The sequence below is a fragment of the Lithobates pipiens genome, unplaced genomic scaffold (genome assembly GCF_037356315.1).
Source record: "Lithobates pipiens isolate NorthernLeopardFrog02 unplaced genomic scaffold, aLitPip1_a1.2 Scaffold_13, whole genome shotgun sequence".
NCBI classification, from domain to species: Eukaryota; Metazoa; Chordata; class Amphibia; order Anura; family Ranidae; genus Lithobates; species Lithobates pipiens.
Window position 1 is genome coordinate 133,857,118 of NW_027507718.1, and position 12,485 is coordinate 133,869,602.

General features: G+C 47.4%; 1 protein-coding gene across 1 annotated transcript in view; it reads right to left on the reverse strand.

Moving 5' to 3' along the window:
• The window catches only part of SPMAP2 (sperm microtubule associated protein 2), a 132,974-nt gene that overhangs the window by 48,624 nt on the left and 71,865 nt on the right, over positions 1–12,485 (reverse strand). The window contains exons 3-5 of the mRNA XM_077475611.1: positions 4,564–4,610; positions 3,332–3,398; positions 2,710–2,836 (exon numbers count right to left, since the gene is read on the reverse strand). Coding sequence (XP_077331737.1) covers positions 2,710–2,836; positions 3,332–3,398; positions 4,564–4,610 — 241 coding nt within the window. The remainder of the gene's footprint in view (positions 1–2,709; positions 2,837–3,331; positions 3,399–4,563; positions 4,611–12,485) is intronic.

Here is a 12,485-nt window from a genome sequence, read left to right on the forward strand (position 1 = left end):
GCGTCCCTGGTGGTCCAGTGTGGGCATCTTTGGGGGGGCTGTGCTGATAATCGATCAGCCTAGACCCCCCCTGTCAGAGGAGCAGCCGATCGGCTCTCCTCTACTCGCGTCTGACAGACGCGAGTGAGGGAAAGCCGATCACTGGCTCTTCCCATTTACACTGTGATGAGCCGTGATTGGACACGGCTGATCACGTGGTAAAGAGTCTCCGTCGGAGACTCTTTACCGAGATCGTAGTTGCCGGGTGTCAGACTGACACCCCGCAAAACAACGATCGCCGCGATGTGCGCCCCCCGGGGGCGCGCAGCAGCTCATAATCCTGATCACGTCATATGACGTCCGGTCAGGATTATGAAAACACTTTGCAGCCGTCAATTGCCTATAGGGCGGGCGGCAAGTGGTTAATAAGGGGGCTTGATCTAGTTTAGTGAGTGTTAGTGGCAGTGGGGTTGATTTAATAAAACTGGAGAGTACAAAATCTGGTGCAGCTCTGCATGGTAGCCAATTATCTTTTATCTTCACCTTGTTAAAAAAAAAAAACTGAAAGCTGATTGGTTTCTATACAGAGCTACACCATATTTTGCACTCTCCAGGTTTAATAAAGCAATCACAGTGTGCCAGTTAGATTTAGTGTCAGTAAGGGGTAGATTTACAAAAACGGATGCACTCAGAATCTGGTGCAGTTGTACATAGAAACCAGTCAGCTTCTAGGTTTTATTACCAAAGCTTAACCTCCCTGGCGGTACGATTATTTCGGATTTTAGGTGCTAAAAGCGGTACCATTATTTTGCATGAAAATTTGGCGTTTTATATTGTAGTCCTGCAATTCTTAGGAATAACTCTCTTAAATCTGTCCAAACCAGAGTCTAGCAGACATCCCGGGTATGATAAAGTTTGAAAAATTAAATCATAAATTATAATATAATAAATAATTATAAATAATTGTACCAAATAATAATATAACAATAATAAAAATTATTCAATAATGTAATCAAATCAAAAACACTGAAATTTGCTCAGTTGCAGAATTGTCACTGTCATTACTTTTCAGTATTTGATGACGGATCTCCCCACAAATCGCTATCGCTCAATTCTGCGAGTGATTCTAATTTATTATCGCTGTTTTCTAGCTGGTCTAAAATCATTTTTGATGTACAGTGACAGTTTTGGTTGCTATGGACAATCTCCAGTTTCCAGGCATAAAGAACAGTTTTTATTATATAAAACTGCATGCAGGACACTGGGCAGACCACTAGGGACAACGGGGATGTGAAATATTTACATACAGCAATGTAATCTGTAAGATTACATTATACTGTATGTATACTGTTTGTTTCACTTTTTGAATTTGGCGCCGATCTCCGTGCCCGTGCGTCGCAACGCTCGCAGGGCACGGAGATCGGCGGTGTGATGCATCGAGCGAGACACGGCTCGCTCGTACAGCGGGGAGACAACGCTGGATCCGAAGGAGAAGGTAAGTAAACCTCCTCCTGGATCCAGCGACGCTGTCCCGAGTCTGACTCGGGGATACCGCTCTTGGTATAAAAAATCCACCCCGAGCCAGACTCGGGAATACCGTCAGGGGGGTTAATTGAACAAGCTGAAGTTAGAAACTGATTGGTTACCATGCACAGCTGCACCAGATTCTGAATGCTCCAGTTTTAGTAAATCAACCTCTTAGGCTCGGTTCACACTGCCGCAACCTGAAAGTCACACAACTTACAGTGCGACTTTTCCAGGTGACTTGGCATGGCTTTGGTGCAAGTTCAGCGCAACTTTGATGCAAGTTCCTGTATACACATGGTGAGCAGGAGAGTGAGAAAGCAAATGCAGTAACCTCCTGCTCACCACGTGTATACATATATATTGCAATTTGGTTCTTTATTCATATGATACATTTCTTTACTCAGGACAGCTGTCCTTTTACATCTTTAGTGCTGTTTTGTTTGTCGATTACTTCTATGCTTGCCCCAGGCGTTTGGGCTGGATTCTCCTTTCTTGGGTCACATTGGTAGGAGCACATGATGCATTATATATTTAAATCATGTAATCATTCAAGCATGTTATTAACAATGTATTGTTTTAGGTAACCCTTAAATCTGTCATTGTCTGGGTCCTGAAGAAGCCAAGTTTGTGGCGAAACGTTAACTGCGCAGACAGACTGCATCAATCTATACTTCTGTATGGACTGTATTGTTCTTAATTGTTGATATTGGTTTTATGCTATACATTTTGGATGTGAATGCTTTTCCCCTAGTGGGATACTTTTGCTTTTTAGAAAAACAAAAAAAACTTTTAATCTATTTGATAATAAAGAACTTATATTTTTTTGGGGGTCCCGGGGTAGTTATCCTGGTGATCCCCTCATTTTTATAGATATGTACTGTTACACTAACACTGCAAAATTGGGTTTGGGCGTTAAGATTTGTTTTGCCCGTGGTTATGAAGAGGTCAAGACCTGAAAAAACAGGAAATGTCCTAAATAAAAGATGTGCAGTTTCTTATGGAGCCAAAAGTTGTGGGACTGCAGTGTTTGGTGTTAGAAATCCAGCCATGCATATAGGGGGCGCAAAGCTAAAAACACTAGGATAAGGTTCATGTTACAGCTGATAGATTCCTAATGTACAGTCAAAAAGATCCTTATCCTGGTGATAACGTTTTGTGAATTGAGCTTATATTTCTTAAAATGCTAGTAGACCATGCACTTACAATACTGTATACAGATCGGTCTTCCATCCAGTACTGACTAACACTCTTTGGCTCTGCAAGTCTCTCCACTCGTGGGGAAGGGACAGCTTGCAGTGCTTTTGGGGTAACAGGCCAAATAGGAGATGGTCTGTAAAAAAAAAAAAAATACAATAAGAGTATCAATTTGTTTGCAGAGATCTCCTTTCCTATAAACATGCTCATCTGCCATTATATGCATGTCAAGTAAGCTTCTCAAATGCAGTAACAGATGATGCAAACTTATCTCTATTGAACCGAGAAATATTCAATACACACATATTTTCTAACAATCACCTAGTCTCTCAGTCATAAAGTACTACAATCTCTCCTTTGTAACTCAGCTATAGCAATTTTACACATTGACAAAGATTTACCAAAATAGTTGAGAACCTTCACTCAATAAATTATAGCGGTGCAAATTTTGAATACCCAATCATGTTCAGCCAAAATAAAAATAAAAAAACACAGGAACTTGCTTTTCACGTGATTGAATAATTAAAGTCAATCTTTTTTCAATTTATTGAGTGAAAATTCCCAACTCCTTTAGTAAATTAGCCTCACTGTCCTAAATTCATTATCCAGCTCCCACGGCTGTTCATATTACCTGTCTTCTTTATACTTATTGCTCACTGTTTTGTGCTTTGCCAGCTCCTCCTGTCTTGCCGTCAGACCTGTTGAAAACAAATAATAAAAGGAGATTGGCATGTTGTCATTTAGTGGAAATACATATTTACAGCTTTGTTAGTCATCACTTCTGTCAACACATCTGCTATGTACAGGCTGCTGCCCAAAACTTCAAATGTATTTGAATTTAGACAAAAAATGTAGGTAAAAGTAGAAAAACTTCAGGGTGTATGTATACATTTGGACCGTTTGCATACAGGGCTTCAGCAATTATTGCCTGGGGCCAGGGCTGGCTTTACTATACTTGTGGGCCAGGGCCTAGGTCAGCAAGGTTAGAAAAGGCAAACTTTTTTTTTCTTGTTTTGTTTCACTTGTCTCAATCGTCTTAGCATTTCTGGCCATTTGTGGCTATATTCAGGAAAAGGGGAAAGGAGTGCAAGGGATATTTAGAAGAGTCAAACCACTCACTGTAGTTCAGTCATAAAATAGCAACTCTCCTTATTTATTGGTCTGTACAGTCGCACAACATAAAATAGTGAGTATAAATCAAACAACATGCTTTCCCTCAAATAGCCATAATTATTGCAATCAGCATTATACAATGTGACGATGGAAGCTTGCAAAAAGATGCCATTATGCTAATGTGTCTAGGTTAGCTTATTGTGTAACTAAAGCCCTGCTAGGGCCACACTATACCACAGATATAACACTTAAATCGGAGCTAAACTTACCTCTCCTTCAATGCTCCATATATCTTTCTGAGGCCAGCATGCTGGTCTTTGGCCATCTCCATTGAATAGCCAGGATGACGTCATTACTCCAGTGTATACTGTGGTCATTCCCAGTCACCACCCTACCTCTTTGTTTACGTGAACTGTGAAGTGGCAATGACATATCCTGCAGTTCACTGGAGTAAAAAAAGAACGTGAGTTGAAAGTTTGGCTAGAGATGAGTTTGGAAGACGCCCAAGCTTATCTCCATTCTAATCTCAGTGGACACGTACTTTGCTAAGTAATTGGCCTCTATTTCTTTAGCAAGCCAGCCTCAATGTGCTTAGGATATGTATCTAGCTATATTGACATAAAGCCCCTTTATATGCTGGCTTGTGCATGTGCAGAAGGATGCACATCCTAGAGGGATACAAGTGGGTTAAAGATGGATAACATGGAGTTAGAGATGGATAATGGAGAAGATAACAAACACTTGACTTACCACAAGTAGAAGACATTTTTGGCTTGTCTTGCCAGTAAACAGATGGCCTGGAAGCAAAAATAAACATATATTCTTCTGTGTATTTGAAACAGTTAAAATATAGAATTACAAGTCTATATATTCCTAACTGAAATACATACACTATATTACCAAAAGTATTGGGACACCTGCCTTTACACCCACGTTAACTTTAATGGCATCCCAGTCTTAGTCCATAGGGTTCAATATTGAGTTGAATATTGAGGCCCACCCTGTGCAGCTATAACAGCTTCAACTCTTCTGAGAAGGCTGTCCACATGGTTTAGGAGTGTATCTATGGGAATGTTTGACCATTCTTTCAGAAGTGCATTTGAAAGGTTAGGCACTGATGTGGACGAGAAGGCCTGGCTCGCAGTCTTTGCTGTAATTCATCCCAAAGGTGTTCTCTCAGGTTGCGGTCAGGACTCTGTGCAGGCCAGTCATTCATCCATGTCTTCATGGTCCTTGTTTGTGCACTGCTGCGTAGTCATGTTGGAACAGGAAGGGGCCATCCCACAAAGTTGGAAATTAAATTGTCCAAAATGTCTTGGTATGCTGATGTTTTAAAAGTTCCCCTTACTGGAACTAAGGGGCCAAGCCCAACCCCTGAGAAACAACCCTACACCATAATCCCCCTTCACCAAATGATTTGGACCAGTGCATAAAGCAAGGTGCATAAAGACATGGATGAGTGAGTTTGGGGTGGAGGAACTTTACTAACCTGACCTCAACCCGATAGAACACCTTTGGAATGAGCTGAGACTGCGAGCCAGGCCTTCTCACCCATATCGCTGTCTGACCTCACAAATGCTCTTCTGGAAGAATGGTCAAATATTCCCATAGACACACTCCTAAACCTTGTGGAGAGCCTTCCTAGAAGATTTGAAGCTGTTATAGCTGCACAGGGTGGGCCAACTCAAAATTTAACCCTACGGACTAAGACTGGGATGCCATTAAATTGCATAAATGTGTAAAGGCAGGTGTCCCAATACTTTTGGTAATATAGTGTATTTTGCTGACTTTTCGGTGGAAAGAAGTAGACATAAATTCTGTAAGTCACAAACATCATTATGCCAATTTTAGTGCACAACTTATTTGAGATGCACCTACTCTGTCTGAAGACTCTGATATCCATTCTTAAACCTTCATCTTTTGCTGCGGTATTACTTTAGTTAATATTGTGGCGTTATTAAGATGAATCTTGTTAAAATAGCAATGGTTCCTTTTTCACAGATTGTGGAACTTTCAAGGCTTGTTGATAATAGGGGTTGATTTACTAAAGGCAAATAGACTGTGCACTTTGCAAAGTGCAGTTTCTCCAGAGCTTAGTAGATGAAGCTTCACTTTGCAAAGAATACCCAATCGCATGCAAGGAAACTGACAAAAACAATTAAAAAGAAAAGTTTTAAAAACGGTTGTTTTTTCAGGCGCAGTGATTTTAATAATGCTTAAAGAGGGATTCCGCCCAAAAAAAAAATATTAAAAGCCAGCAGCTATAAATACTACAGCTGCTGACTTTTAATAAATGGACACTCACTTGTCCTGGGTTCCAGCGATGCCGGCAGCCGAGGCCGATCGACCGCTCGGGCCTCGGCTGCTGCCGCCGCCATTCGAGGTGAGGGAATCAGGAAGTAAAGCGAATCGGCTTCACTTCTCGGTTCCCTACTGCGCATGCGCGAGCTGCGCCGCGCAATAGGAAATCTCCGCGCTGTCACTGGGACCCGTGTGTGTCCCAGCAGACAGCGCGGCAGGGCAGGAAATGGCGTAGACTCCCGTGGGAGTCTATGCCCGGAAGTGGGTGAAAATACCTGTCTTTGACAGGTATCTCCACCCCCCTCCCCTCTGAAAGGTGTCAATTGTGACACCGGAGGGGGGGGGGGGGTTCCGATCAGCGGAGGTTCCACTTTAGGGTGGAATCCCGCTTTAAAGTGAAAAAATAAGGGGGCCGTGTCCGGATGTGAGCAGCAGCAGACGTGTTTGTGAAGAGCTCCGGGAATCCTGTACTCTATCCTTTGCCATCTCAGCGTCTACTGGCCTTAAAACACTGCACCAAATCTGCAATCTACTCCTCTCTGTCCCCTCCAGAGCCCTGGGGCGAAATTGCGAGGAAATTCGGCCGTGGGGGGCCGCGCACCGCTCGGGCCTGCATTCGCCGCCATCTTGCGGATCTGCTGGAACGGATCGCTCCCGGCCTGGGGTAAGAGACTGCCATCCATCCAGGTGATAGTGCCCCATTCTCCCTCCTGCCTGCCCCTCTGCCTGCCTGCCGAGAATCGCGGACCTCCTGGGCCGCTGGGTACACTCGCGGCGGCCGCGGCCTACTGCGGCCTAGTGAAGCCTGCCGGACACAGCTGTTTCCTGCGCGGCTGCCCCGCGGAAGTGCATCGCGACCGGCCAGGCCCTAAATTGAGCTCGGGGATCTTTCGGCCTGTACCTGCCTCTTCATCCACCCTGCCTTCCTGTAGTGACTGAGTGTGCTGAGCGGTGGGGGCTGCTGTGGGGGCTGGTTTGGGTGCACAGTGGCCTGGTGTCTCCCCCAACATTCTTCCTGATCCCCCCCCCTGCCTGCGGCCTTCCCTGGTCACTCTCCCAGCTGTACATCCTTCTACTTCTGCCTCTGCTTGGGTGACTGCTGTGGGGGGGGCTGCAAGTGATTGCTATTTGACCGCCTGGACTGTGCCATTCTTCCCTGGCAGGGTACCTAGAGCTCCCCTGGGCTGAGCATAGTGATCCCCTTTGCTCCTCTGTAGGGGCCCCCCCTTTTTTGTGCCCCGTCAGATGTCACCCCCCTCCAGGAAGGAGAAGAAGCACTCCAGGGCTGCGGAGACTGACTCCTCACCCCGACAGCCTCAACTCTCTTCAGATCCCAGCCAGCCGGACCACATACTTGTGGGGAGACTACGGGCCTTGCTGTCCGAGCTGGAGATGGGCCCCGGAGAGGCTCCGGTGGCTGAGGGGCCGGCCCCTCTGTCGCAGGATAGCACGGCCACCATCCTTGCTGCGATCGAGCAGAGTAGATCATCACTGCTTGTGCGCATTGACCACCTGGCAGAGGAGTGCAACTTTATCAGGAATGACCTTGACAAAATAAGAGGGAGAATGACTGAATCTGAGACCAGAGTCTCTGCCACGGAGGATCTTACCGTTGCACATGCCTCCTCCATCGCTGAGCTGCAGCGCACAGTACAGTCCCTTGTCGCGAAGTCAGACGACGCCGAAAACCGGCTCAGACGCAATAATGTTAGAGTCCTGGGGCTTCCTGAGAAAGAAGGGGACCACCCGGCTGTCTTTGCGGAGAAGTTCTTTAAAAATCTTTTGGATCTTATCGACGTCCCTCCTACCTACGTGGTTGAAAGGGCCCATCGGGTGCCCTCCGGATGTACCATCCCCGGGAATCACCCCAGGCCCTTCCTGGTCCGCTTCCTTAATTATAGAGACAGAGACAAAATTCTATCTGAAGCCCGCAAGCATCCTACTCTCAACTATGGCAACTCCTCCATTCATCTTTTCCCCGTCTTCTCGGCTGACTTGCAGCGGAAGAGGAAAACATTCAATGATGTTCGTAGACGGCTCAGGGACAAGAACATAAAATATAGCATGCTTTACCCTAGCCGCCTGCGTGTCCAGCACGATGGCGCAATCCGGTTCTTTGACAACCCTGCGGATGCAGACGACTGGCTGACCACCTTGCATTGATGGCCTATCCTCGTAAAGGTCTCTGATGCGCGGATTGCCCCGGACCTTACTTGTTTTCTAGGTGCAAACCTCCTATCATTACCGGAGCCACCTCACAAGTACTTGGACAGGTGATCCACATTGAACCCCCACGACTGGGTTCATCCACATGAAGCTGGGAACCAACTGCTCTCCACCCAACTGGAGGCAATCTCACCGAACCCTTTTGCCGTGGGAGGATACAAGTCCCCCCCCACCCCACTTTAGGGGAACTCGGTATACCAAGGGGGGTTGTTATGGCCCTTCGGAGAACTTCCATAGTTCACATGCACGTCAGTGAACTGTTACCGAGTACACACCTCTAAGGTTGAGTCCGCGGTTCTGCGGAGGACTGTAGTGTGGCCTAGTTTTTGGGTTAGCACTCCACAATGTTACGGTTAGTTTTGGGTATAGACCGGTTCCTGGTCCACCCCCAGTGTTTTTGGGGGGCACCGGGTACTGGTAGGAAAAGCACCCAGTGCTTGGGAAGTTGTAATGTTTTTTATGGTTGGTGTATGTTATGTGCAGTTGGCTCTTGCTCTAAAACTACTTATCGGGCGGGTCTCAGGTGGGACTCAATCATCCGAACGTTAGAATCTTCCCCCTGGAATCATGGCATTACGTGATCAGGGAACTATGTCGGTGGTATCCTGGAATGTCAGAGGCCTCAACTCCAAGTTCAAAAGAGCACTGATGTTCCAGTATATCAAGACGCACAACCCACACATATTGATCCTACAGGAGACCCACCTGATGGGGAGTAAGCTGATGGCCTTAAAAAAGCATTGGGTTCAGAAAACTTTTCATGCCACGTATTCCTCATATGCCAGGGGGGTCTCCATCCTGATAAACAAATCCTTTTTGTGTACGGTTGAAGCTGTTCACACGGACCCCCATGGCAGATTTGTAATTGTGGTATTCACGGCCTGGCAACAACGGTATATTTTGGTAGGAGTGTATATCCCGCCACCTTTTAAGCCGGAAGTGTTGTATACTATTTTGGAGAGGATTACCCAGTACTGTCCAGCTAAATTACTAATCCTGGGGGACTTTAACAACACCCTCTCCCCTGATCTGGATAGGCCCACTCCATCGCAATCCTTTAGGGGGGACCTGCTGGGGTGGACACACGCGGCGGGAGTTACGGAGGTGTGGAGATGGCTGCACCCACACACTAAGGCTTACTCATGCTTCTCTACATCCTATAAAACCTCCTCTAGAATTGATTATGCGTTTGCAAATCAACTTATGTTATCAGATGTGGTAGAGGCGACATACCTGCCTAGTGGGCTGTCTGATCATTCCACCCTCAAGATTATTATGCGGACGACGGAGAGGCGCAGCGGCTCCCTGTGGCGCCTCGGGGTCCACTGGATCTCCCATGAAGAGATAGCGGGGCGAATCCCACAAATACTGCGAGAATATTGGGAACATAATGCGGGGTCATCCTCTCCTCCCACAGTTTGGGATGCCTTCAAGGCATTCACTAGAGGGCACTATATGTCAGAAATTAAGGCAGTAAGGGTTAATCAACAGGCCACTACAACCCGGTTGGAGGGAGAGATTGAGGAGGCATCCGCTGTCTATGGGTCTGACCCTTCGGTTTCCAATTTTGAGTGGCTACAGTCCACCAAGAGGAATCTTCACCTCCACCTCTCTGAGGTCACACGTTTGGAGGTATTTCACACTAAACAAAGGTTTTTTGAGCAGGGTGATAGAAATGGTAGGCTACTGGCAATGATGTCTCATCACGATACCCCTATGACCCTGATCCCCGAATTAGTTTCTCCTACTGGGGAATCTATCACATTCCGGGAGGGTATCCTAAGAGAGTTTCGGGCCTTCTATCAGACACTATACAGTACCACGCTCCCTCCTGATGTGAATCCGAGCGAGATGGCACCTCTCCTAGACCCCCTGGCTTTGGGGTGGCTCTCGGATGAGGAGAGGTCCCATCTGGTCAGGCCTATTACTGCGGAGGAAGTGCATGCTGTTATTAACTCGTTGGCAGCTGGGAGGGCCCCAGGCCCGGACGGTCTGCCTGACGAGTTCTACCGATCCCACGCGGATCTGCTGGCCCCCCTGCTGGCTGACCTGTATACCCAGTGTCTGGAGGGGGAGCACTCCCACCCTCCATGGCAGATGCTCATATCATTCTAATTCTTAAGCCCAATAAAGATCCCAAACAGTGCGCCTCATATAGACCCATTGCTCTTCTCAACACTGACTTCAAAATTTTATCTAAATTAATCACCGTTAGACTTAACCCCCTTCTACCCTCCATTATAGACCCTGACCAGACTGGGTTCATGGCCCAGAAATCTACGGATATCAACCTCCGCAGACTATTCACCAATCTGCATGCCATACATGATAATGTGGGCACTAGAACGGTTGCCTCCTTCGATATCGAAAAGGCATTCGATTCAATCGAGTGGCCTTATCTTTGGGAAATTCTGCGGAGGATGGGATTTCCATTGGTTTTTATTGGGTGGCTACAAACCCTATACAGATCCCCAAAGGCGGCCATCAGGCTGGCGGGGGATGTCTCTGCTCCCTTCCCGTTGTCCAGGGGCACCAGGCAGGGCTGCCCTCTCTCTCCAGCACTATTCGCCATTGCTATGGAACCAGTGGCGGAGGCACTGCGGGTCTCGCCCCACATAAAAGGGCTAAAAATAGCGTGGCTGGAGGAGAGGGTAGCACTGTACGCTGACGACCTCCTACTCTTTCTGAATGACGCGGACCCCTCTCTTAGAGGAGCGCTGCGCGTACTGACTGACTTCTCCAAAATAACAGGACTGCGGGTGAACTGGACGAAGTCCCAGTTACTTGCCATTGACCCTGAGGCAAAACAACTAGCCCCGCCAGATATCCAACTGCAATGGGTAGAAGACATGGTGTACCTGGGGGTGAGGGTCTCGAGAGCTGCATCCAGCCTTATCCCCCTTAACCTAGATCCGGTGGTCCAAGGAGTCAAGGCCAAGTTGAAAGCCTGAGAAAACCTTCCTCTATCCCTACTAGGCCGCATTAACCTAATTAAGATGAAGATCATACCTACATTTACCTACCTATTCCGTATCTCCCCGCAATGGATACCTTCCTCATTTTTTACGAAATTGAACCGCATGTTCTCCTCCTTCCTCTGGGGCCCCGGCCCCCATAGATTTAAACTATCCACGTTGATGCGTCCGGTGCTACGGGGGGGTTGGCGTTTCCTGACTGCCAGAAATATTTTATGGCAGCGCAGTTAGTCACGGTAGTCTGGTGGTTGGTACCAGACGCGCCCAACCCTGCGGCGGTTCTGGAAGCTGCAGTGGTCCACTCCGTGGAGGCCTTAACACATTTACCCCTGCGGGGTCCCAAAGCCCCCTACGATCTGACACCCTCCATGCACACGACTCTAAGGGCCTGGAGGGCGGGACTGGGACTGGAGGGGTTTCCACGGACTGCGATCTCCCCACACGCCCCCCTATGGAACAATCCTACCTTACCCCATCTGTACTCACTACCAGACCCCAAAGTTTGGGCCAAATGTGGTATTAAACTCATATCTGACCTCGCAACCGGCACCACTATACACCCCTTCAATCACTTGGTATCTCGCAATAACATACCCCCCTCGCATGTATTCCGATATATGCAGCTATCCCATGCTTTCAAAGCCCAAGTGTTACCCAATGCCACGCAAATAGTGCAGTCCGCCCTGGAAAAGGTTACAAGGTCTGAATGCGCCAGGAAGCCGACTTCGGTCCTATATGCGCACCTCATTAGGGTCTCCTCTCCAGATCTGTCAAAGCTCCGTCAAAGATGGACTCAGGACATTCCGGATCTGGATTCCGAGGACTGGGAGGACATGTGGGACTTTCCCTTCACAATCCTGGTCTCACTTCGAGACCGTCTCATACAGTACAAAATACTACACCGGGCATATATTACCCCTTATAGACTACATAAAATGAGAACCTCCCTGTCCTCGGAATGTTGGAGATGTACTGGGGATCCGGGTGACTTCATACACATCTTCTGGTCCTGCCCGGCAAAAAAAAGCTACTGGTCACAGGTGCTATCTGTAATACAAGAAGTGGTGGGAATAGATGTAGCCCAAACCCCGCGGATATGCCTTCTAGGATTAGTAGAGGGGTTGGCTCCCAGGATAGCGGACAGAACTCTGATAGGACTCCTACTTTTTT